Source organism: Onthophagus taurus, chromosome 2 (genome assembly GCF_036711975.1).
Source record: "Onthophagus taurus isolate NC chromosome 2, IU_Otau_3.0, whole genome shotgun sequence".
NCBI lineage: Eukaryota > Metazoa > Arthropoda > Insecta > Coleoptera > Scarabaeidae > Onthophagus > Onthophagus taurus.
Window position 1 is genome coordinate 23014954 of NC_091967.1, and position 27276 is coordinate 23042229.

At 32.0% G+C, this 27276-nt stretch overlaps 2 protein-coding genes across 4 annotated transcripts in view; one reads left to right on the forward strand and one right to left on the reverse strand.

The window, feature by feature from the left end:
• LOC111413390 (uncharacterized) overlaps nt 1-27276 on the reverse strand; it is a 40410-nt gene that overhangs the window by 5271 nt on the left and 7863 nt on the right. The window contains exons 4-6 of one of the 2 annotated variants that reach the window (XM_071194510.1): nt 8413-8627; nt 7561-7831; nt 7372-7507 (exon numbers count right to left, since the gene is read on the reverse strand). In XM_071194510.1, the coding sequence (XP_071050611.1) occupies nt 7372-7507; nt 7561-7831; nt 8413-8627 (622 nt within the window). The remainder of the gene's footprint in view (nt 1-7371; nt 7508-7560; nt 7832-8412; nt 8628-27276) is intronic. The other variant, XM_071194511.1, reaches the window with a different exon arrangement.
• Nucleotides 22160-27276, forward strand: part of LOC111415984 (protein phosphatase 1 regulatory subunit 14B) — a 112793-nt gene continuing 107676 nt past the window's right edge. For both annotated transcript variants that reach the window (XM_071194512.1, XM_071194513.1), the window contains exon 1: nt 22160-22478. In XM_071194512.1, the coding sequence (XP_071050613.1) occupies nt 22395-22478 (84 nt within the window). In that variant the 5' untranslated portion in view covers nt 22160-22394. The remainder of the gene's footprint in view (nt 22479-27276) is intronic.

Here is a 27276-nt window from a genome sequence, read left to right on the forward strand (position 1 = left end):
AAATTGCATCGAAATCGGTGAGACACAGTTGTGACACTTCCCTTGTTAGTCATAAGATAGTAGGATTTCAGATAGGAGATAGGATTAGATAGATAGGAGTAGATAGGATTTCAGCTAAGATAGTCGCCATATGTGTCGGTTAAACTTAGTGCAAAAACATGATTGTTGTGTCAAGCTTAGAAAATATTGTCCCAAGTCGGTGATGGATAGATGGATAGTTTTGGATTGCAATAATTTAAATATCCCAACAATACAGGCTGTTTCATAATATATGCGCAGGACTTCAGGATGAGATAGCTTGTCCAAAAATTTGAAAAAAAGATTCTATCAACTTACCTCTAAAATGCACCATTTTCGAGATACAGGGTGTTGAAATTTAATAAAAAAAATCGTTTTTTGCGAATATCTCCGGAACCGTTTATCGTACAGAATACAGCGTTTGTAAGCATTTTTTACTCTTAATAAGCTAAGTTTTGTGCGAGAACAAATTTTTTTAAAGTCATAATTAGTGAAGATTTTGAAGGGGTTCTACCCAATTCTACGCAACTTCTATACCACTGAAAAATATACGGTTTTGAGACGCCCATTTGAATCATCCATGTTTTCTTCACAAAAGAGTTCTGTAGGTCATGAGCTTTAAAGTTGACCGTTTTCTAGAAAAATCTACTTTTATGTTGAATAACATGGTTAATTTTTTGAAATAAAAATTTTATTTTACAATTAAACAAAATTTATGTAAACGTTAGAACAAGTAACAAAAAAAAATAAAGAAAAAAAAAACAAAAGCTACCCCGTGTCAAGATAACAATTAATTTGTACCTGCAAAAAGTAAACTTGTATTACAAAATTAAAAATAAATTACACAAACGCTGAAATGTACGAAATGCATTGCCTTTACGGAATGGCGTGCGGTAATTCGACAGAAGCAAGGCGGTTGTATCAAGATCGCCCAGTACCACACCATAACTTGTTTTTACGCATTCACCAACGACTATGGGAAAATGGAAGTTTTAAACGGAATACTGCTGATTATGGGCGGCCTATGGAAGTTGCAAATCCCCAACTCAATCACAACTTTTACAACGGTTTAAGTTGCAATCACAACTTAAACCTATCTCACTCGACGGTTTGGAGAATTTTGCAAATGCAATTTTTGTATCCCTACCATATCCAAAGAGTACAAGCCTTATTGCCAAGAAATTTTCCCCCAAGATTGGCTTTTTGTATATCGATGCAATACAAAATAGCTCAAAATCCTGAGTTTGGAGCCGAAGTTCTGTTTACAGATGAAACATCTTCTCGAAGGATGGTATTTTCAATTTTCATAATAACCACATATGGGCAGAAGAAAATCCAAATAAAATTGCAGAAGGCCATCATCAGCAACAATTTTCCGTAAATGTTTGGGCTGCTATCGTCGGTGATCATTTGATAGGCCCACATTTTTTAACTGATTAAACGATGCAGATTATCGACAATTTCTAAAAGAAGTACTGCTAGAAGATGTACCGCTTCAAGTAAGACAAAACATGTACTTTATGCATGATGAAGCTTCGGCCCACTTTAGTTTGGTTGCTCGCCAATACTTGGACGACGAATACCCAGACCGTTGGATCGGTCGAGGAGGCTTGGCCACCGCGATCTCCCGAACTCAATTGTTTAGATTTTTCATTTGGGGCCATCTGAAAACCCTAGTTGGAAAATTGGATCGCATAAAAGTTCGTATGGTTCAAACAGAGGTAAAAATTTGTACTTCGTATTGTTAATTACAATTGAATTGATTTAAAATTCTAAATTTATTTTGTTTTATCAAAAGAAACTGAACCAATCTACGAAAATATAACAAAAAATAATGATGATGAAATATCGATTAAAGTTATTAAGGATATAGATTAAATTAATAGCTTATTTTTTAGCAACTGCATAATTCAGAGATTTAATTTGTAATATTAAAGTGTACATTTAATTTAAATATACTTAAAATATAGTATTTATTTTTGTTAGGTGCATTCAATAGAATAAATATAGTTTGTTAAAAATGTAGTGTTTATTTGTGTTATATAAAAATTAATACTGATATCATAAAACTGAGGTACATAAGTTACATTTAAAGCAGTCTTTTGGATGTGTTTTTTATAGTTTATGGCACAGCCTAAACAAATATGTACAGGGTCTGTCACGACAATCTGAGTGTATATGTATATGGCCCTATTTTCTTGAAAATTTACATAGAGGGTTTATCCAAGTAGCTCGTCTTTTTTTATTATCTGTCTAACACCCAGTTAGACAGCCCATGCGTCGATGAATTACTGTGTGCAAGCTAACGGCGGACATTTCCAATATTTAATTTAACTGTATGATTTGTAATTGGTGTTTTTTTTTAATTATACAATTTTGAAGTTAACGTATACTTTTTTTACTTGTTCTAATGTTTTAGTAACATAAAATTTTTATTTCAAAAAATTGTTATTAACCATGTTATTCAACATAAAAGTTGATTTTTCTCGATTTTTCTTGTTGGGGAGAAAAACATCCACTACCCCTTCAAAATCTTCACCAATTATGACTTTAAAAAAATTTGTTATGGTTAATTGATAAGAAACTTTTTTTGAAATTTTTGGACAAGCTATCACATCCTGAAGTCCTGCGCATATATTATAAAATACCCCGTATAATGTTCTGGCTTCTGGATTTCTGTGGCGTTGCCATTCTCGGCGAGCTTTGTGCTTTTGTTTAATTAATGCCAGAATTAATTTGCCAGAAATTTAAATTTAATAATATGAGTAGAAAATGCTTACAAACGCTGTTTTCTGTACGATAAACGGTTCTGGAGATATTCGCAAAAAACGATTTTTTTATTAAATTTCAACACCCTATATCTCGAAAATGATGCATTTTAGAGGGTAAGTTGATAAAAACTTTTTTTCCAATTTTTGGACAAGCTATCACATCCTGAAGTCCTGCGCATAAATTATGAAATACTCTGTAGAAGTGGACGGGTTGTTAGATGACATGATCGGTCAAATGAGAGTTGACAAAGAAAGAGGCTGATGGACTACATACTCGACTCAAAAGGTCAAAGTAAGAATAAAAATTTTGAAATGAAATGTTCAGGAGGAGCTATCGTGTGTACGAGGCAGTTATTTCTATTTCAAATATTTTTAAAAACTATCTTAAATATGAATAAAAAAACTTAGGATAACTCTTGTAAAATAACTTCATTACAATTTAATGTCATATCAATCCAAATATCCTTGCCTGATTAAAACAAGGTCGCTTGCGGCCGAAACTCTGCGATTATTAATATCAAATTAATTCAGAGTTGGTCAAAACTTCACAGCGCGTCGATCGCAAGCGATCTCGGCTAAAGATAGTGCAGACAATCTGTGATTTTGCGTGATTAAGCTGAGATCTCTTGCAGCCAAGGCTCTAAACTTAAGTAAAATTGTAGATTGTCTGCACTACGTTTAACCTAGGTCGCTTGCGCCAGAGGCTTTGCGAATTTTCGACTAGGTTTGGGTGGGTATGGTATTAATTGCAGCTCCTAGGCCGCAAGTGCCTTCGGGGACCCCTATGATATCTACCAGATACTACCACTGTTCTCACCGCAACTTTCTATTCTTCAGAAATGCTTTGTAATGTTGCCCTTTGCAATTCCATAGTAACTGTTCTTTATTTACAGTGTAATTAAGTTCCTTTGTAATATATTACTTAGGTACTATAAAGATGCTGCTTAGCAGGCATACCAAAAACGCTGAAAATACATTGATGACCATCCACATTCTCGAACTTATTTCGCCAAATAAATGAGTGAAATATAAGGTATAAACAGCGTTTTTAATGTACAGCAATCGAGAAAATTTTATTCGGATTTTCGGTCAGCAGGAATTAAAAGAAAACTTTTTAAAATCGCTAATATTTCGATTGTTAAAATTACAATCTTCTTCAGAGCATTTTATTGCTAAAAGATATTACAAAGAAAAAACGTAAGTCAAGCCACCATATTTTAAGAAACAAAAATGTAACTTACTTGTAACTCGAAGTGGCGTAAAATCTCGGAAATCGTCAAAAATAAATCGATCAAAAACATTATTAAAATGTTTTTGTTTTCAACATATTCACATAAAATATCAACCAGATCAGTTTAACTAATCCAGATTTAATTAATACAGAACGCTTCACGTACAGAAAGCTTCCATACATAGGAAGGTTAAGCGACCAGTTAAAGAAAACGTTGAAATGTATTGATAACATAAAGATCATTGATTGTTATGATAACAAATTAGGAAACCATTTTACTAAACTTAAGGATAAGACTGATGATAATTTTAGATCCAACTTGATTTACTGTGTTTCATGCAAGGGTTGTGATGGAAAGTACGTTGGTCAGACCAGTCAGTGGCTGAAATGTAGAATCTCAAAACATGCAAGTGACTGTAGACTAAAAAAGTCCAGTGATGCTTTATCCCAACACGTTTTGGAGTGCGGACATGAGTTTGATTTTGAGAATGTAAAAATCTTGGATTCAGAAAGCAATTATCATGGTAGACTGTTCTTGGAGATGGTACACATCAATAATTATACACAGAATGCTGTAAATTTTATAACAGATACTCAGAACCTTAGCAACATTTATGCTTATTTGTTTGCCTTAGATAGATTTAACCATAATAATTCACGCAACTTACAAGGTTCCAATCCTAATAACACCTCAAATTTCTCCAATGATATGCTATTTTAGTATTTTAATTGCTTTTATATTGATTATTTTGAGTTAATTTATTATTGTTAAGAAAATTTAGAGATTCTTTATAAATTAAATTTATTTTTGTTTAACGCTCGCGTGTTTGATGAATTTTCTCTGTACACTGTACATCTTAAAATTTTTGGGAATCGTGTTCTCACTCCAAAAACGGGTTTTCCCTTTTTACATTTGACAGTCGTGCATTTTGCGTCTATTTGTTCCACGTTTTATTAATAACTTTTTGATATTTCATTTTTCAATTTTAATGTGTTTTTTGAATTTTAAATTTTAATAATGTTTTTGATCAATTCATTTTTGACGATTTCCGAGATTTTACGCCACTTCGAGTTACAAGTAAGTTACATTTTTGTTTCTTAAAATATGGTGGCTTGACTTACGTTTTTTCTTTGTAATATCTTTTAGCAATAAAATGCTCTGAAGAAGATTGTAATTTTAACAATCGAAATATTAGCGATTTTAAAAAGTTGTTTTACTTTTAATTCCTGCTGACCGAAAATCCGAATAAAATTTTCTCTCTTGCTGCTCATGTTGTTGGTCGATAATACCAAAGTCCGTTGAGTAAACATACTGTATAAGGTTATCCAACTCCCTATGAACGCTGTTGTTATGAACGTATCCCCTCCGCAAAGGCCCACAGAAACGGCCTTGTTGTGACGTCATTGGAAGAATTGTCATTTCTGTTTTCAATTTTATACGTAAACCAACAGAAACTCTTTATTTCTTAAGTTTAATAACACTTTTTTAATTTTTATATAATTATTATATTATATTAAATTTATACTATATCATATTATGTTATATTTTTCCTCTAATGACGTCACGTTTCCCACCTCACCCTGCCAACGTCAAGTTGTTCGAGTTGGATAACCTTATAACCAATACTCAACGGACCTTGGATAATACTTCTTGCTGTATTTTTAATGTACCGCATCTACACTGTAAATCACACCAATACTGTGATATTGGTTGCATACTTGCAATGATGACGTCGGGTACGATAATTAATTAACACACTGTATGTTTCAATGTACTTTTCGTTCTTATTCACCTAACTATCGGTATATACGGGTGTATCAAATGGAATATAGCCAATAACTTCGCCATTTGTGGTTTTAAAGAAAAATGTTTCAAATAAAAGTTTCGTTGCTATGGCAACCAACATTGTTATTTTAAATGGGATGCATATGTTTTGTTTTGCATTTAAATACTATGTTATAACGCCTAGTTTGATTCTAATTTGATGATTTAATATTTTCAGAACACGCATTTTATCTCGATTTTTTTCTTATACAACCATGTGATTTGATATGTTCATCTTGTAGAGCAATTTATCAAACTATGCAAAAAAAACATATGTATCCCAGTTAAAATAACAATGTTGGTTGCCATAGCAACGAAACAAAAACCAATGCAAACAAGCAAATATCGCCAAAAAATGCGCCAAAATTAATAAAGAAACTTTTTTCCAGACATTTTATACACCCTGTATATTACTCAGTTTGCTATAAATTTGATTATCTTAAACATAATTTTTATATATTTCTGTTATTTGTTTGCAACGTTCATAATTATCAACTAATAAAACTTTATAATCATAATAACGTCAACTCACACAGAATATACACATTTGTTTCCACGAATCAGATAATCCCACCTCATTCTTTAAATATGAAATACAGATCTACCTAATGGTGTCCGACAGAAAATCAGCATTTTGTTTTTTGGTTCAAAATCAAATAAAAATTCAAAAGTAGACGCAAATGCAGGAACAACCTAAACCACCTTTTGGTTATCTTCGCAATAAAAACTTTTTACTTATGGGTTTTTCATCGTTTACTATAGATAGGAATCGATTTCACCAGTAGTTGTAGAAAGAACCCAGCTTACCGACATTGTGATGTAATTATTGAAAGACATCTATCACATAATGTGATAATAAAGAAAATGCCTTCGGTCGGACACCATAAAATTATTGTTTTCTATTTTGGACACTATTTTCTATCATTTTTTCACATGCAAGTAATCACTAAATCGTTCTAAATTTCATCCACTATATTTCTAGGAATGTTTTTAGTACTATCCTAGATAACTTTCAAGGTATATCATAATTTTGAAGTAACTAGCATTGATAATCACTAATTTTGTCCTCTAGCATATTTCTTTTGTATCTAACTGTTTCTAGATGTAAATGAAGCGATTTAAAATTTTACATATTACTATTTTTATGAAAAAATCGCTTCTATCATAGAATCAGCGATCATGGATTTTATGACACCACTAAAAACTCTAGAAAGATAAAATCCATCAAGAATCGCTAACTCTATATACATCTGCATTTATATTCAGTGAAATCTAAGCATTCAATTCGAAAGTTAAGGGTGCATCATACTTTAACAGTTAGTTTAGAGAAAGGTTGCTCTTTGTTTTATGAAATCTTGTAATAAACGAAAGAAACGTTATATAACATTTTCTATGTTAGTTGTTTTAAATTTTTATTTGTACTTCTTTAATTTATTTCAAGATTAACTTAACTCAATCTGAGGCATTCGTGCAAATCTTGTGATCTACGTTCTACCTCACTCAATAAACGGCAACCCGCCTCTCACCCGCTATTAAAATTGTATCCAAGAGCCCGATGCAGACTTTGCATCGCCCCCTTGTATTTGCTATACCTGGTCTCCAATCCTTCGGGAACCTGCAAACCGTTAGCTTTATGGTTGAAGATGTGACTGTTTTTATCTCCTAGAAAAATATGTTTTTAATAGTAAAAATTACTTTCATAAAAATTGTTGTACCATATTGTGGTGGTTGAGGAATTATTTGTGCTGATTGATGTTGTATCCAATTTGACGATGATTGAGGAGGTACGTATTGTGGAAATTGAGGCATCTGAGCTGAATCTAATTGGACTTTGGAAACAATTTGGCCGTTTCTTTGATCGTTAATTGAAGATCGAACGAATTCTTCTTGTGATTGAATTACGGGGATATTTTGTCGAGGAATAAATGAGTGATATTGTTCTTGATTTGGAGGCGGATTTGCTACGAGACTTGGTCTAGAACGTTCCTAAAAAACAAAATCAATTATATTTTTAGATTATATGACATTTTAAAACGTAAATACCAAATAATATAAAGATAATTATCAAGATTAGAATTATTTTTTGTTGCTTAATAATAACAGCATTAGACTTCATGCTTAAAATATTGCTTCTCTCAACATTACAAAGATAAGTATTACATAAATGACAATCTCCATCTATAATCTCGCAAAAATTTAATTTCTTCGCTTTTACGCATCCTCTATACGTTATGTTTCGAGTTATTATCAAAGCACAACTATCAGAATATCTCCAGTTGCACACGAATTTCTTTGGGGATTTACAATTAGGGATAGATGATAAGGGTATAGATGGAAGAAATTCGTCAATCATTGCTTCCCGCGAACCTTCATAACACCAATAACACGCAAGACCATGAATTAAAGGGAAACAACCCAAAAATACAATTAAAATGTATAAACAAGAAATTGTTAAGGTATTCTTAAAGTAATTCATTTGTGACGTTTTCATTTAAATGACATCAAATTATAAACAAAAATATTATGACAACCATTTCGTTATATCTTAGATAAAAATTAATACTTACAATTTCATCTACTTTCGTTGTTTGAACATTAATAACTTGTCGATTATTAATGTTGGTTGATGGTGGTAGAGTAGTCGGAATTTCTTGTGGACAACCCAGTTCTGGAGCTTCGTCACTGCCATCGGAACATTGTGGGATACCATCGCAAGCGTTGTATATTGCTATACATTCGCTATTTGAGCGACATTCAAATTGAAATCGTTTACATTTACCACCTAAAAAAGCAGAATAAATACAATATTTGTATTTTTGTTTCATTATGTGTTTATTGAAATGGAGAATTAAAAAATCATACGACAATGGCATTTATAATTGGTGACCTACACTCAACTTTGATCTTGCAGATACTACCAGTATGATCGATCAGGATGATTTGAAAGAATTAAACATGCATAACATTTCCGCCCCTATACTGATGTCTAAAGTAAGCCATAAATCAGTTCGTCAGTCTTTTGTAATTTTGTTGCAGTTCACACGTCGTCTTGTTAGCTCCCAGCCAGTCCTAATATTTAATACTACTGTATAGGTTTTTGTTTTAAAAAATGAATGACGAATAGCTTGATGCTAAGTTGCTTGAAAATGAGGAGGAAAAATAGTTAATTTAACAGTTCATAGAACTGTACGAAATGTGAAACGCAGATGCAGAAGAAACCTGCAAACAAATAAAGGAGGTTGTGAAACCGGTGGGACTGAGAACAAATATAGAGAAAACGAAAATAATGATGCAGACTATGGCAGAATCGTGTCGCAATTCGTATATGCTCGAATGATGCTAGCGAGGGATGGCTCTCAGAGTACATCAAGATCCAGATATTGCAATGGATAGGATATGTTGGCAACTGTTTAACAGGAGAATGCAAGGAGCAAGATTTAGGGGAAGGCATAAAGCAAGATGTGAAGATGAGACAAACAGGGACGCAAGGAGATAGGGTCCAGAAACTGGAAGAGAAAATCCATGGACAGAGAGGCTTGGAGACAAAAAATGAGGGAGGCTAGGGACCGATAACGGTCTATGGAGTCATCACAAAAAAATTAACAAAAACGCTAAAAAGATAAATACTTTGCACTCAAATTTCCGCAATTGTCCGCAAAATATCTTCCGGTTGTACATTAAGGTGATTCCAAACCATTCTTCAGTTGTTATATTTGTGTTTTGCCTTTCAATAAAGAGTTTTGCCATTGACAACAACTTAACAAAAGTATTATAGCTTTTGCAAAAATAGTTTTTGTAATCTTCTGCGTTAGAGAACTTCCTTAAGAAGAATAAGGTAGAACTAATAATTATAATAAGTTGTAGAATAGTACTCTACTCGCTATCTTAACCATTCTTTTACCCATCGCTTACGTGTTTTAGTACGTTTTTTGACACAAACTAAATAATTGCTACAGACACCTTCCGGATATTATTCATTCCTGAGGTGCACATGTCACATACTAAGATAAGACTGACGAAAATATTAATGATCAAAAAATTTAAATATTATCGTGTATGGTGAAAAAGTTTTAGGAATGACAGTCTGAACGATTGTATAGGGTTGTTAATATAATGCATTTACTCCGTCAAAGCATGCAACTGATTCATCAAGTCTGTCTTATTTCTCTGTTTCATCAACCATGAGTCTGTTTTAAAATTGACAAATTACACACTATGAAATGGCAAATTATGTTTTGATCGATATGAAAGATTATTGTTCTGAATTCTAGAATTATTTCTTAATTTTTCATTTATCACGAGATGTGTTCTTTATTTATCTCTAAAGATTCTCAAAAATTCAAGTGTATACTTGAAATATTGTAGAACTCATAGGACAGTTTTTACTGAATTTTATTAAATTTGTGATTGAAAGATTCTAGAACACTGTACAAACTGAAAGAAAAACTTCATTGAAGAATCTATGTCTACAATTTCTAAAGGATTGCGAACTCGCAGCAACAACTCATGGTCATGCTAATCAATCAGGTACATGATATTATAGAGAGTTGCATCGAAATGATGATCAGGTATTATTTTATAAACCAAAAGTATCAGAAAAAAGGGGCTAAGCAGAACAGACCCCCCCTAACAACAGTTACCTGCCAGTGGTAAAAGCCCAAATTACTCAAAGAACAGACAAATCAGTTTTGGTTACAGGACTGTCTTATGATAACGACTAGTGATAGAAAGGATAGTAATTTTGCGAAAAGCCGGATATCCGGCCGAAGGGGATGCCGAATGGCATATCTCTCCGACCATTATGGTTATAATTTCTGGTGCATTTCTGAAGTGATACCCTATGTTGCCACATTATTGCGATATTTGAATAAAAATGAAATTAATAAGAACGCTGATAAGATATGTCAACTTATTTGGATCCAAGATACAAAATGAATTTTTTTGATGCTGATTTAACTAACGATGCAACTCTAAAATGAGGATACTTTAATTAATAATTGGCGATATGAAAATTGCAACATCGAAAATTTTATCAAAACATCAAATATTGTTTTCTCAAAAACTAAAAGTTATTTTTCAAAATGGGTTGGTTCATCGGAAAGAGGACACTTTTATTAACACTTTGGGATACTCATATTCTAAGAACTGGATTTTATACGAATTTTTAAAACTTAATTCGCAAAAATTGCAAAATTCGAAAAAAATTGTCGGTTACTTCAAAAATTTATTTCTCAAGAACTAAAAGTGATTTTTCAAAACGGCTTTTTGCATTAAGAAGAAGATACTTTAATTAATAATCGACAGTGATAACAGTGAATTACAAGCGTAGAGAAGAAAACTAGACGAAACTGCAACAAGAGATTTTATATATCGTATTGGCATTGTTACAATGAGGTTGTTAATGATAAATAAAGTTGTATTCATTGAAAAAAGTGCCATTGGGGTTGAAATTGATTATTATCTGCACTGTCTAATACCTAAAAGAGATACTAATTCCTGTGAATGGTGGAGTACTAAGTAATAGGTTTTTTATATCCGGCCAAAGCCGGATATTAGGTAACTATCCGGTATCCGGTCGGATTTTAAAAAATGGCCGGATAGCCCGAATACCGGATAGTTGCCGGAAATACTGGAAGAAGAACCTGATAACACTTAGATCGTAGAATGGTAAATCATGGAATTAGAAGCACCAAGAAATTGTTGTGAAATTGAATAGGCACCGTATAGATATCTACCCCATATCAGAGACGAACGGGAAGGGAAGCGGAAATCACAAAATACAACAACTATGTATTGTTTTACGTCGGAAGACCGAAGAACGCAACAGCAGAATACGATGTCTTTCTGTTAATACACGAAAAGCTTGAAAACAACAGACTGTTTATATTCACCGGACACCAGTAAACCAAAGGAAGAAATAAAGAATTTTTACAACCATCTCTAGGACTTAGTAGAAAGCATTCCGAAATAACACCTCGTGCTGATGGATGATTTTAACGCCAGGATCGGAAATGACATTATGGAGATAGTGAAAGAATGATACCAAGAAGAAGTCTACGAACAAGTAATACCTACTTTTCCTACAAGAATCAACCCAAATCTAATAGCATAACGGAACATAACGATGCCAGAGCGTTACAATCAATCTAGTACATTCCTACGCTTATAATTACAGTAGAGTGTTACCCCATGGTTTCTCTACTTTCCTGATGCATACATTGCAAGACTTTAAAACCATTTTCACTGCTTTGTAGCCACTTTCACTGCATCGCACTGTACCAACTCAAACGAGTTGGTTCGTTGAAGTCTACGTATTAGCTGGCAATTGTCCAAGAGGTGAGTGGCTTCCACATTGATATAATGAAGAAGAAGTACCTCAAGATCTCTGTGGAGGTCGCTATTTTTTTCTGTAACAAGGCGCATTTGCAATATCCCTTAATACCTTGTTCTGAAACATTTGTATAGTATTGGTATTACTTTCTTTAGAGCAACTCCATAGTTAGAGACCAAACTGCGTTAAGGACTTGAGGACTTTCTTACCTATGAGCTAATACATTGTCATATACATTAGTTCTAATTCTATCGACTTCTTTCTCACATGCTCTTTCCATCGTAGTTTAGCATCCAAGGTCATGCCTAAATACTTGGCAGTATTTGCATATGGAATGACATTTCCATTAATTGTCAGATGTTCTAATTTTTTCTATGTTAATTATTAACAGCAAGTAATACAGCGTCATCTACAAAGATATCAGTCACCGTTTCTGACGACCTTTTCCAGTTTGAAGTTCCAATCGCCTTGTCTTTGCTTTTCCTTCTATTTTTCGACCGTCGTTTTATTACACGTTTTATGTTCTGAAGGTATATACATATATATATAAGGTTCGTAGAGTTCTCCTTCAATTATTTCATCTTCCACGTATCTGCTGCAACTTCACTAACTAATGATGTTGATGTTAATTATTCTGGAAATGCTTCCGCCGACTTCTTCAGTAATTGAATTGCTCCAAATTCTATTCTGCATCATGCGATGCAGTGTTACTAATTTTTGTCGTAACAATTTACGAATCCAACATAATTGATGGCAAAACTACAATTTACCTCATAATTTTATTGTATACAAATTCTATACTTCACAGAGGTTGTGATGATGTTAATCAACGATTACAACATTGGCTATGACTTTAAATGTGCTATAATAAAGAGTAATTGAGGTACATTTTGTTATTTCGTTGTAAAAGTTCTTTCGCGTAATCTTGATTAGAAACCCAAAGAAAGCTATTTATATAAAATAATGCTATTCTATAATTTTCCAGAAGCTTTAAATTAATATACCTCTAAAATTAAAGTACAACAACAGAAAAATATACTATTAAGTATGAATTTAAAGTATTACATAAATATCTTTCATAATCCTTAGATATTATTATTATTATTATTTTCTTAAAATAGTTTAATTTTCACTATATGAGTTAAATATTAAACTATTAATTAGTTTAGCGTAGTAATTAGTTTGTAAAGAAAGAAAGTACAAGAAGAAATCTGCGTGTTTTAATAAAAATAGGCTATCGTAAAATTACCGGTAAGTTTCACGGACGAATTGTATGGCTCGCTCAACAATCGAAAGCGTAACCTTTCTATAATTTTTTTTTTCAACAAAATTAACGAAAGTGAGAACTTGTTAGAGGAACGCTGTCGGCAAACAATGTGTTTGTTATTAAAAAGAAGACCATTTAATTACCGCGTAAGAGGACAATGCGGTGTCATCTCTTTACATGCGTATTGTGATAGTATCAAGAAAGTTACTAAAGATTTATTTATGTTATAAATAAAACTATATGTATATGTTACGGAACATGTGCACATTTAGGAAATGTGCACATGAATAGGTAATTAATAATTATACTTGATTAACTTGACTTGATGTTAAAACATTCTTAAAACTTCAAAGTTTGCATTTTACTACCTGACTTGACGTACTGAAACTCAAGCAAATAGTTAATTTCGGACACAATCAGTTATGATATACAAATTTATACCAATTTATACACTTGATGGTGGCATCCAAAAATAATTAAGTAAAAAAAGCTACTCGAAGATTATGCAAGCATTTTCTTCATCACAATTTCTTTTTGAAGTTGTTACCTCGTATTTGTACGCCCCTGAAGAGCTTTCCAACTTTGTCACAGGAATAACCTGTTCTTTATTTCCATATAAAATAACTATTGGAAGACGTTTTTCTTTTGACATTTGAAATATCAACCTTGATTGCAAGCACATTTTAGAGATTTTCAAGCTTCACATCGTTTAAAATTTCAAGCTCGACAGGGTTCGTAAAATGATCGCAGATCACGCTAATCTTCTGAAGGTTAGATTGAAAGGTTAGATTTGATTTAGACTAAATGTAACTTAGAAATTAAGTTGTTATGTTAACATATATTACAATTCAGAAATGATAGCACTTCAAGCTGTCTTATGTAGACTTGTTATCTCTAGTAAGCTGACGGATATCAGATTATTATTGATTGGGATTATATCGAATAGACCTTAGAAGTAACAAATTGCTTGAAGTTAAAATAACATAGAGTTTATGTTGATGGATTTTTCATATACACTCTGGGCAACACCAGCAATGTTTTCGGCTCAGCGCACTGGACGAGAACGGTTGTTTTGTCCAATATCGATCCAGTTTCATGAACTCGCTTCACGAATTGATCCACAAACTGAGTCTTACAGTTTGGGTTGAAGACTCACCACTTTGGAAGTAAGTTTTCTACATTCCTCATTTTTGTTCAAGCGTAAAGCGTCCCATTTTGTCAAATATATGTCAAATATAAAACTAGTTTTCTATCAATTTGTGAATTCGTTATTCTATTTTTCAAAACAACCGGTAGTTCTAATTCTAAACTTTAGATGGCCCACCCTGTATAATGTTGTGACAAAAGATATAAGAGAGATAGGAGATCTATGGAAAAATACTTTGAAGGGAAGGAGTTGGTGGTGAAATTTGAAATTTTTGCAAGGGTAGATAACTAGGCCAGCGCCCAATATTCAAGCAGATAGAAAACAAGCAGCTAAGTAAGCTCCACAAGTATTTAATAGAGCGATTGAAGGTGGATTTGAAGTTGAGCGAGGGGACTTCTGAATATATAACATAGAATGCACTCAAAATATGAGAAATGTATGGAAAGGAGAAGTGATTATGACATTTTTGGATATGTTAGCACGAGATTAGAGGAGATCATTATGGATATGAACACATTACATACATGAGAGTGCTGTACTCAACAGAAAAAAATACAAACAAAAATGAAGGAAGAGATAGCAGACTAGAAGAAACTAGATTGTGGAAATAGAAATATAAAAAGATAATAGCGGCGAGAACACTTAGAAGAGGGAAGATGCAATAATAAATACAGAGTTATAATAACAAAGAAAGTATCCGATAACTAATGGAAGAAGGAAAAGAAAAAAATGATAGCTTGTTTAAAGTATGCGAATGAAGAGAGGACAAGTGAATATTGGACAAAGAACGAAGAATGTGTGAGATTGTATGAGATCGGTAGAAAAACAGTTTAATGGGTTATTAATGGGTTTTGAGCCGTGAAAAGGGAAGATGGAGTATGAGTATCAAGGAAGTAGGTAATGTACGTTATATTAATTATATAAGTGGCTAAAAGATGATACTGGAAATTATGGCCATGAATATTAGAAAATGAAAATTAAAAATTATGGCGAATAAGGTTGTCAATCCGTGTATTGCCAATCTATACTGAAATCAACCGGGTGGTCTCCAAACTGAAAAAGAGATACATATTTCCTGGGTAGGTCAAAAGAGGACTTGAGTCTCTTGCACCCACTTTTTAATGAGACACTGAAGTCAATATATTCAACATCAAATTTCCATATGTTTTCTATAAAACTATATACTGTTCCCCTATGTAGAGTTTGATAATTGGAAAAGACAGTACATTCTTTGTGATAGTACTCATCATACAAATTTAAAGCAATCTAATTAAATAAGTGGCAGATGATATCCATAATAATAGCCATGAAAAGACGATCATATTTACTAATAAGACACTACTATCACATGAGTAGCCCTCAAGTCTCTCTTTGCCAGCTCAACTCAACCTAAAAACGAATATCTAAACATTTAAACGAATACAGATCTCCTGAGTAGATTAAAGAGAAGAAGAGCTGCATCTCACCTGCACTTTAACCGGACAGTAAAATCCGTAACCTACAGTTTTCGTTTACACATGTTTTGGATGAAACTGCTTTGGAATATTTATTGGAGTATGAAACTCTTGGACTAATTACTTATATTGACGAGCAGTACCTGATAATAATGTACAGGGTGGCCAAATAAGCGTGCAAAGTACTATATCTCGGAAACTACTCTTTATAGAGACTTGCGGCAAAAAAATTTAATGAAAGAAAAATTGAAAAAACGATGAAAATATATTTATTATAAAATATTTAAAATCAGTGCGACTAGTTTCGGGAGTAACCTTTCCCTTCTTCTGGTACGACTGAAATGTATACAAATTATTTGTTAGTACTAAAATTAACCACACAATAGGATGTTAACAATTACCGTCCAATTACGAGATAGTAGCTGGAGAGTAGAATTTAATTAACATCTCAAAGGATCCATGAGAAAATAGTATAAAAAATACGAACCAACAATCCCTAAAGTTTAAATTCCAAAAATTTACAAAGTTGAAGGTCTGATAGGCAAGTTGTAACAAAAGAATTTAAGAAATAAATCTTAAAAACATGATTTTTCAACGTTAAAGAAAACCCAATAAAATATTTGAACGTTTCAAACACTAAAAGAAATTAGAGTATAAAAAATTTGTTGGAATCATAGAAAAGGTTAACTTACTAATACATTTTTTTTTTAAATTGTTGAAAAAAACTAAAAAATTACTAAGTTACTACCTGGTACGTAGGAACAATTATCGAGGACTGAATATGAAGAACCGCATGGCGTACAAGTACAATTTAGCGCATGATCGGGAAAAAATCTCCAAGAAATCGTATCATTCAAAATTATTTATTAAATTATTTAAAAAACTTATAAAAGTGTGAATTTAAATGAACCTAGTGAAATGTCTGAAGACGTTTTGATCTAGAGTGTCATGAGTTTACCTTCTTTGTTGAGAATATTAATGTAGAATTTTTCAGAGATCCATCTCTTTGGACTTTTCAATGTTTTTTATCAGTTTACAATTATAGAATTTAATATTATGATTAAATTTATTAATATGTTTGTGGACTACTGAGGTATTTTTGGAAATATGTTCCTTAAATCTAGTGTTGATATTACGTCCCGTTTGGTCGATTTAAGATTAACATGAGATAAGATTAACATTTCAACCCAAACTTTTACTTTTTTTTTGATATTGATAACATTAAATTTGCCCCTCGCTTCACGAACCTCAGTAATATAGAATTGGATGATGACGATGTTGATGTTCTCAATCTGGGTGGTAAATTTGCTCTACCTTCTAATATAAAACCTGTTGATTTTGCCATAAAGCTTGAATCCCTATTAACCTACAATCAATCCATTAATCAGGTTTTTTCAGACAACAGATCGTTGATTGGGGGCATCGGCAGCTTGTCGACGTCATATAATTTTAAACAAAATAATATAACACGTTCTGTTCCTCGTTCGGGCCTCATAAATAAAAACATTTCTAAATTTAAATCCAAGATTGATGATAATAATTTAATTGTTACTACTGGAGACAAGCGCGCAGGTATTGTCATTTTTAGATAGGGAACTATACATTAATAAAACTTAATAAAACAACATAATGGAAATCAATAAAAATCCCACAATCACTTTTAATAATAACTATAAAAGATTCATTAAAAATAATTCGACCCACTTGAAGAAATTTAACATCAATTCTTTTAACTCAACAGAAATGAACCCTCTCATACCCTGCTTAAAGAGTCTCATTAAGCTACATAAACCTGATAAAAGCATCCGTCCTATCATAGGTAATATTAATACTCCTTCTAGTAAAATTTCAAAAATTGCTCAAACCTTTATCACCATTTGAACCCTCAATTTTCATACACCATAAAAAACTCTTCAGATTTGATCAATAACCTTAAAGATTTCAACCTAAACAAAAATTGTAAATTAATTTCCTTCGATATAAAAAATCTCTACATCACAAACTTTAGATTTTGTCAACGAACATCTTATAAAATCACAAGATACAAATAACCTTAACATTTTAGAAATTTCATGTTTCGAATCAAAGACCGCAACAAAAAATTTAATGATTAAGTGGCCAAGAGAATCCTAAAAATCATTTTCAGGGTTCTAAGATGACCACTACCCAGTAAACAAATTTGCGTTTCAGAAACATTTCTGATACATATTATTGAAACATGAAATGTTTCTTCGACATATTTCTGAAACATAGTTGAAACGTGCCTGAAACTGCTAATGTCCGGCCCTTCTTATGTTTCATTGAAACGTTTCTATTGAAATGTTTCTGCAACATACAGGTGACAATTACGGTACATTTCTGAAATGTAAATACGTTTATGAATCTACGAAAATGTCTCCTAGAGATATTCAGCTTTAATTTTTTTCTTTCCATCTTATCTCACATCACACGAACGTAAAACTATATAACTATATAATTTTATATGATAGCAGGAGAAAAACAGTCACATTTAGCGGGAATCGCGATCAAACCTTATAGGTTATGATTATTTTTTACGTTTTCCGTAGGTCAACTACGGAAAACGTAAAATTCTTTACATAGGCCTTTTTCTTTAAATAGTGTTCACTAGCCGTATTTTTATTAACCAAATCTAGTGGTGATATACATATATTAATCAACTTCTTAAAAGCAAGAATAAGTAATCTTTTATCATTAATTTATAAAATTAAATTACCATGTTCGTTTTTACAACGACCATTAAACCTTTATTATTTCGGAACAATCCGAAATCTTTGATATTTAGGTTATTTTGACAATGATATACCTACATACGTTGGCTAGCTTGCCTGGCGTCTGTCAGAGATATTTAGAAAAAACGATTTCTGTTTCATTTTTCTTTTCTTTTAGGTTTATTTGGTTATTACTTAAACAACTTTTAACTGCTTGAAACGTTCTATTTTATTTTCAGTTATTTAATTATGTACAAAAACTTGCAGAGAAAATCAACTTAATAATTGTTCAAAGTGTTGTCCGTTAAAAGGGAAGTTTTCAAAAACTTCCCTTTGAATTCCACGGCAAGCTGCAGCAATTCTCTGACGAAGTTCTTCAAAATTTTGAGGTTGAGGGGTAAATACAACAGACTTTAAATGTCCCCATAAAAAAAAGTCTAATGGCGTCAAATCTGGTGATCCATCTGTTTGGAAACGTATTATCTAACCACTGTCGTACTGGGAGAACATAGTGAGGAGGAGCTCCGTCTTGTTGAAAATGTAATTCATTCTCATCAAGTAAGGCATTTTCTTCTCTATCCAACTGATTCTCGAGAGCTTCCGTAATTAGTGGATTGATAGTACTTTCTAACATATCCAAGTACACTTCGCCGTTCAAATTTCCATCGATAAATAGTGGACCAATCACTTGGTCTCCCAAAATGCCGGCCCATACATTAACTTTTTCAGGATATTGTGTATGCCCTTCTACAGTCAGATGAGGGTTTTCATTACTTCAATATCTGCAGTTCTGTTTATTTACAAATCCATTTAAAGAAAAAGTGCATTCATCACTAAAGCAGATATTTTTCACAAAAACGTTGTTATTATTAATAATAGTGGTCACTTCTTCACAAAACTGTATTCTCCTGTCAAAATCGTCTTCAGTTAGCTCTTGATGTATTTTCAATTTATAAGGATGGAATTTGTGAAGTTTTACAACTTTATGAACAGAACCCAAGGATATACCAGTTGCACGAGATACCTGACGCAATGAAGTATTGGGGTTGATACCGAAATGACCCAACACTTCCAGTTGAGCGGTTTCATTCAAAACTCTCGACTCATTATGTTTTATGTTGGCAACGGACCCAGTCTGAGTGAATTTCTTCATGAGATTCAGGACGTATGTATGAGATACGTTCTTATCTGGATGCCTTTCATTAAAAACTGCGGCAGTTCGTCGAGCACATTCATTTTGGGATCCATACATTAATACAATTTCAATCCTTTCCTGCAAACTGTAAACTATTATTGCTGTTTTATTTAAATAACTTTGTTAAGTGGATAACACAAAGTTGTTAAAGTAATAACCAAATAAACTTATGTTTAGAATTGCACTTTTATTTTATTCTTTTCTCGCACCGTGAGCCTGCCTATAACTCGTTTACAGAAAGAGAAAAATTTCGTCTCTTTTTTTCCTATTTTTGGCCATTCGAGTCAAGAGTAATTTTCATACAGGTTTAATGTAAAATACTTTCAATAAAATTTAGTGTAATTCATAATTATACGTGTTTAGTTTTTTAAATATTTCAGATTGCTCCGAAATAAAAAAGGTTTAATGGTCGTTGTAAAAACGAACATGGTAATTTAATTTTATAAATCAATAATAAAAGATTACTTATTCTTGCTTTTAAGAAGGTGATTAAAGTTTTTAATATTAATTAAAGCGAGATATTCGCAAAAATTTCTAAAACGAATCGATCAATTTAAAAAAATAACTACTAACATGTAGTACTAACATGTAGTACTAACATGTAGTACTAACATGTAGTACTAACATGTAGTACTAACATGTAGTACCTTAAAAGACCTTTAAAATGAGGTATCACTGACACCCCTTTCCATTTGAGTGAGTCAATTTTTGCATAAAAAGTTGTCCCCCTTGGTTTTATTCTTTACCTATTTCAGCGATTTTCTTTTTAAACTTCCGGATTTACAGAAATTGAGGTGGAAAGTTTTGAAATGAACACCCTGTATAAAAAAACTTATACAAAACTTGCGCAGTTCTAAACCAATATTCGAACGATTCGAACTGAGAATAGAACAAAACACACAATAGAACAAGACGTGACAAGACGCTGACCGCGATGAAGATGTTCCAGGCATGTTTCAGACACATTTGTAAAGAAATGTTGCAAATAAAATGTTTCTGCTACATATTTTAATGATATTTCATATATATTCCTACTGAAATGTATTTAATACATATCTTTAGATACGTTTCGTAAAAATCGTATCTGTCACGTATATGAAACGTAGATTTAAGATGTTTCATTTAATTCACTGTACGTTAAAATTGAAATGTTTCACAGATGTTTCATGTTTACTGGGTAGGGGGTGGCAACCGCCATCTTGAATTAAAAAATTGGTTTTTCTCGGAATTCCGCTATGTTAACATAAGAAAAAAGTAATAATTTCAGTAATAATGCCTATAACTTCTAAATGGCTAAACAGAATTTAATAAGCTTGATAACGTTGGAAAGAACTTTTCTTGGACTACAAATCCTACCTTATTTGTGGTGATTGTAATTTGGTATGTCGCCACTAGAGGGCATTTCTCGATATTACAATACAAATTGTGAATTTTTTTAGAAAAGTTAAATCTATTGGTATTACATTATTTCATGAAAAAATAGCAAAATGAAGCCCAAACAAGCTAGTAAAAGCCGAAAATACCGGTGAAAAAATATTTAATGAAAAAATTAATAGAACCAGACAGGAGTTAAGTATTATAAATTTATCCTTCACGTGCAGTTTTAACGTTACTGAAAACGTGCTTGACGTTGGAGTACTCATTGGAGTATGAAATCCTTGAGTTGATGAGCTATACCTGGTGAGGATGTACAGAGAACCCTCGAGGAGCTAAGTGCTGTGAATTTATCCACATTCACGGATTCATTGGAGTACGAAATATTTTCAGTTGATTCTAACGTACTCATTCAGTAAAAAAACTTCAAAATTATTAAACAATCGTAGATGGAATGATTTTTCCCGTTAATTAATCACACTAAAATTACATTTTCTAATCAACGATATCTTGGATACTTCCTTAAATTTCTTGATTAACATGCGATTTATATTCCAAATTATAGATTTAAAGAAAATAAGAAAACACAACCTTTAAAAAGTCGTAAAAAAATTAATTTTTATTAATACTCAAAGATTAATCTTTAAATATATTGTAGATAGGTGTTTTCTATCTAATATTTTATGTTAAATAGATAAATATCTTTTAAAATAACCGTTAACCGACGATAAAATTATACTACGTGGTGTTTAGAAATAGCGTACCCTCCTCTCTTCTTTCCCGAGTTGTTTCTCCCGTTTGGATTTGTGCTTAATTGAGTAAAGGAGAGGTTTCTGCACGGATCGACCACTACTACGCTTGTAATAGTACGAGCAAAAGTACTACTACGATATTCTTGCACCAGCAGTAGTGTGGTTCACTTCTAATCTGTGTTTGTTTCTCTCCTAACTACAATATTTTGTATTAAAAAATCCTTTACCAATCCTTTACATACAAAATATATTTTAAAATTTCGAATATATCGTCACAAGTGTTTAGTGGTGTTTTTGAAGATGACATCGAAATTTAAACGACCTCACATTATCCCTTATGGAGATAATAATGTTTTCGCACCTTTACATCAACTTTCAAAGGGGGTAAGTAAAAATTTATTTTTTAATAATTTCATTTGTACGTTGCAAATATATAGGTTATTGATCTTTTGTAAATATATTTACCGTTATATGATTTATCGATTTCGGTTTCAAATGGATTTATGAAACAGGTTCCAATTTATAAAATATGACTATAATTAAAATAATTGGAGAAAACATGAATCGCGCGAGCTCGAGAGCTTTCATTATCGTCTGAAATGTGTGAAACAAAATATTATAAATCCGTCAACCGCATTTGTAACGTAAAACGTCGAATTACAGAGTCGTTATTTATTAAATTATTCCAATTGCAATTAATTAATACCCACGATGCATTCGTGTTTATAATTACCAGTTGACTTTTTAGTTTAAGGTCAAATTTTTTTATTTACTTTAAAACTTACAACAAATGTATTTATCAGTTTTTTCTTGTTTTTTATAAATTTCGAATTATTAAGCTACTTATTAGGTGGTTTTTATAGGAAAGTACAAAAACAACAGCTTGTTTTTCGTTTTTTTACTTTTACTTTCATTATTCCTTGTCTTAAGGAAGACTATCATCAAAATATATAGAGCGAAAACCATTTAAAAATGTGGAAATTGCTCTAATTGGTGAAGTATCAAAAATTTCACTGGTTTATTAGAATATTTAATTAGGGATAACGACGTTTGTGGGTGCAACCTTAAAAATTCATCTGAATTTTTAGAACTAAAATAATTATCAAAAAAGTTGTAATCAAATAATTGTTTAATACATAACAAAATATCTTGATTATGTTTGATAGGGACTTAAGTCGCTAAATTATACATGTTATGAATTAAGTATTTGTAACTTTAGAAATTAAAGGAAAACTGGAAACATTCTTCAGAAACAAATTTTAAACTGACAGAAACTGACACATCTTCCATTTAACTTTTGAACCTCGAAAATTGTAGTAAACGCTATTAAAATTGCAAACATCGGCTCAGAATTTTGTTGCGATAGTAATTTTGAATAATTTCTAAACGTTGCTAGTTTTTGAGCATCACCATAAAAAAATGTTTATTGACTGACTTTTTGACCAACGTTAGCCATCACATCGACGAATTGTTCGCAGCTTTCGGCTAATTTAAATAGTTGTTCGGCACTCCGTATTTCAGTCAATCACGAATGTTCCTTAGCCATGACTTTATTTGCTCTCTTCCAATTTCTCTGCGGCTCTCGATTTTACCTATCATTATAAGCTGAAAGAATTTGTATCTTTCTCCTATAAGAATATGCTTTAGGCATGATATTTTTCTTATCTTAATAGTTTTAAATAATTCACCAACCGTATTTGTTCTATTTAACACTGCTTCGTTGGTCTGCATGTCTGGCTAAGTTATTCGGATCATCTATACAACCATATTTCGAATGCTTCCAGGCGATTGATTGTGGCAGCCTTTCGGGTCTAGATCTCAGCTCCATATAATAACGCTCACAGGCATAAACTTTGACAATTCTTTGACGATATTTTAGGTTTAAGTTGTCGTTACAGAAAAATGATTTTGTACTCAGAAATGTTTCAATTCTGCACTTAACCTCTTTTTGCCCAAAATATCTGAATGGGCAATTATCTCAATGTTATGTTCTATTTGTAGGGAAACATCGACGTGGGGTTGGCGACTAAATATCAAATTTTGTCTTACTGATGAATCTCAGTCAATAGTAAATGGGTAATTTTAGACCCATTTTTTGTCATCTCGCATCGACTTCTTATTCTTCCATGTACATACTATACAAAGAAAAACCTTCCATGTGTGGCTAATCAATCTGTATTTGTCGTACCTCTTTTTCTTTTGAAGTGGCATAAAAACAGCCTTCAGCCATTCCGCAGATATTTCACGAATAGTATACAAATTGTTAAAAAACTTAGAGCATTGTTGTGATCTTCGTGGATCATTTGCAACACTTCTGTTGGTTCTGTTTAGAACATTAACGAGAAGCTTGCTTTTCTCAATGATAGCATTCTTTCTGCTTTTGATGTTTTTTCACCCGTGGTGTGTAGACGGAAAAGCAGTAGGATACGCCCACCCTGGCTCACTGACAACTTAAAATTTATGATTTCATTGCGAGATAAGGCGAAAGCGAACTTTAAGAAGAATCAGTCATACACAAATTTGCGCTTTTACGACTCAACCTCAAAGTCTCGTGTATTTGTTCTGTATGCTAGCAATAGAAATATTAATTGAGGTATCAGTAGTCAAACAATATCCGTTCCATAGCGGATCTTCTACATTTAACAATAAGGTGTCCTTTCCTGTATACGACATATACAAAGCTAAATTCCCATTATTCATCAAAGGAATATCACTACGTATGTCATTCAATGTTTCAACAAAAATTAAAATTAAAATACTAAAATGAAATACGAGTATTATAATAAACTATTCAGAAAAGATTTTGATCTTAAATTTGGTAGGCAGCAAGTAGATACACGTTGCACGTGCGAAAACCTTTTAATAAAAATAAAGAGTAAAAGTCTAAGCGAAAATGTTAAACGAGATGCTGTGCCAGAAATGATTATCCATAAAAGACGTAGCAAAAAGTTTTATACGACTTTACAGGAACCAACAACACTATCTTATAGCTTTCGACTTCATGCAAAATTTGCAACTACCTAAAATTCCTGTACAGGGTCTCTTATATTTAAGACAATTAACCATCAGTTTGTTCTGTATTGATATCATGACGACAGATGAAGTTGTGTATTTTATATATATTGAGGGTAACGCCAAAAAGGGGCCTAATGAAGTATGTTCTTTTCTGTATCAATATAATATATGGAAAATTATATACCTCATAATGTCAAAGAATTACACTTGTTCAGTGACAGAACAAAAATAACACTCTTATTTGAATGTATTTTTATTTATCAGATACAGGTAAATTTGACAAAATAAAACAATACTTTCCTATTAGAGGGCACTCATTTCTACCTTGTGATAGAGATTTTTCCCACATTAAGTGAAAATTAAAAAGTATGATCGTGTTTAAACTCTACAACTGTACGTAGAGATAATAGCAAACTCTACTTCAAAACAGAAAGTCATGATTCACGTAATAGATGGAAAGGATATTATAAATTTCAAAGGCTGATGGCCAAAGTGTATAGAAAGACTGCTGTTTCCGTCGAAACTTCTAGAAGAGGTATAGGAAGGGAAAACAGAGTACTGGACAGATAATGCAAAAGGTATAGTGGTTGCCAAAGAGTTTCATAATGGTATCATATTTAGCACAAAATAATTATCTAACAGTATCACTGGCTCAATGCAACTGAGCAATCCTTCGGGAAATATTAAGAAGTCCACTGCGTATGTCGAAGATTCTCCAGAAACAGCCATATTTTGGAACGAAATGTATCTTTAAGTTGGCATTTATCCTTGTGAGTTTACTTTTTGTTCTTGTATTTAGTTGAATCAACTGTTTCTTGAAAAATGGAGTTAACTGCAGAAAGAGTATAAGATTTTGATAATTAAATCTACTAAAAATTAATTACACAAATTTATCTTTATGATCTATGGCAAAAACAACTGATAATAGCCAGAAGAAAGTTTGCAATAATAATGCCCATGTTTAAAAAAGACATTTTTTCTCGTTCTTCTCAAAACTAAGTTTTAGTGACATATATCCTTTCTGCAATTAGCGATTCAATTGTGTTTTTGAGGTATTGTGTTAACACACATAAATATACATAATTATACCTATAAATAGCCCCTAAAATGTGTGATATATTTTTATCATCAAGACTGTTATTTAAAATATTACCTGTACACAGTCTCGATGGCGTTAGTTTCTAGTAACATTCAGTAAAGTCTTTAAGACTATGGTGCTGTCTAATTTTTACCGATAATATATTCTGTCCTGCTTTGAAGATATGATTTAAAGAAACCAGAGATATGTAATGTATCTAAAACGATGAGAAATACCATCTAACTATCTAATTCATTTTATATCTCAGAATAAGAAATAAGCTGCACAAAAGGAGTGTTATTAGGTCTATTTATGTAGTCACCTTTTATATGAACCAAATATCTTATCGGTTGCAAAAGATTTGCGTGGAAAATTTACCCCAACAGAATACATATAGCTATAATCCTAACTATAAATATTTAAATCCTAAGTTGAACAATGATCCAGAGTAATTGCCACACATTTCTTCACAACATGCTTTGTGAAGAAATGAATGAAATTTGTATTGAATTAAAACTAGAACTAACACTACATCAGAACTAAAGAACACTAGAACTAGAAACATTCTGAAGTCTGAAGACGCACATCTAAACCCAAATGTTTCTAGGTTTAGGTCTAGTGTTTAGTTCTAGTTTTGCACTAGCACTATCACTAGAACTAATATAAGACCTAGATTAGAATCATTGTTAAGACGGCCTAAAACTCAGGGTTCTTATAAGAACGTCACCTTTTTCCAAGCATAACTTTTCCTTTGCAAAAGTACCCAATGTCTGTACTACTAAGCTATGTTGCATTTTATATGGGACAATGCAAGTGTACAATAGTTTTGTAATTATGGTTACTGCATTCATATATTTTTAAGCAATGTTGGTTTTTGATTAAACATTTTATAACTCATTGTAAGCTAAATTAAAATAACGGCATAATTTAGAAGCTTCATTTTCATTTCGTAATTTTTGAAGCAAAAATTGTGTATATTCATAAATTCTTAAGACATTTTGACAAATTTCAGAGATATTACTAGAAATGAAAGTTCCTGAAAACACTTAGTCTTTAAATCATTTTGATAATTTTAGAATAATGTGTCGG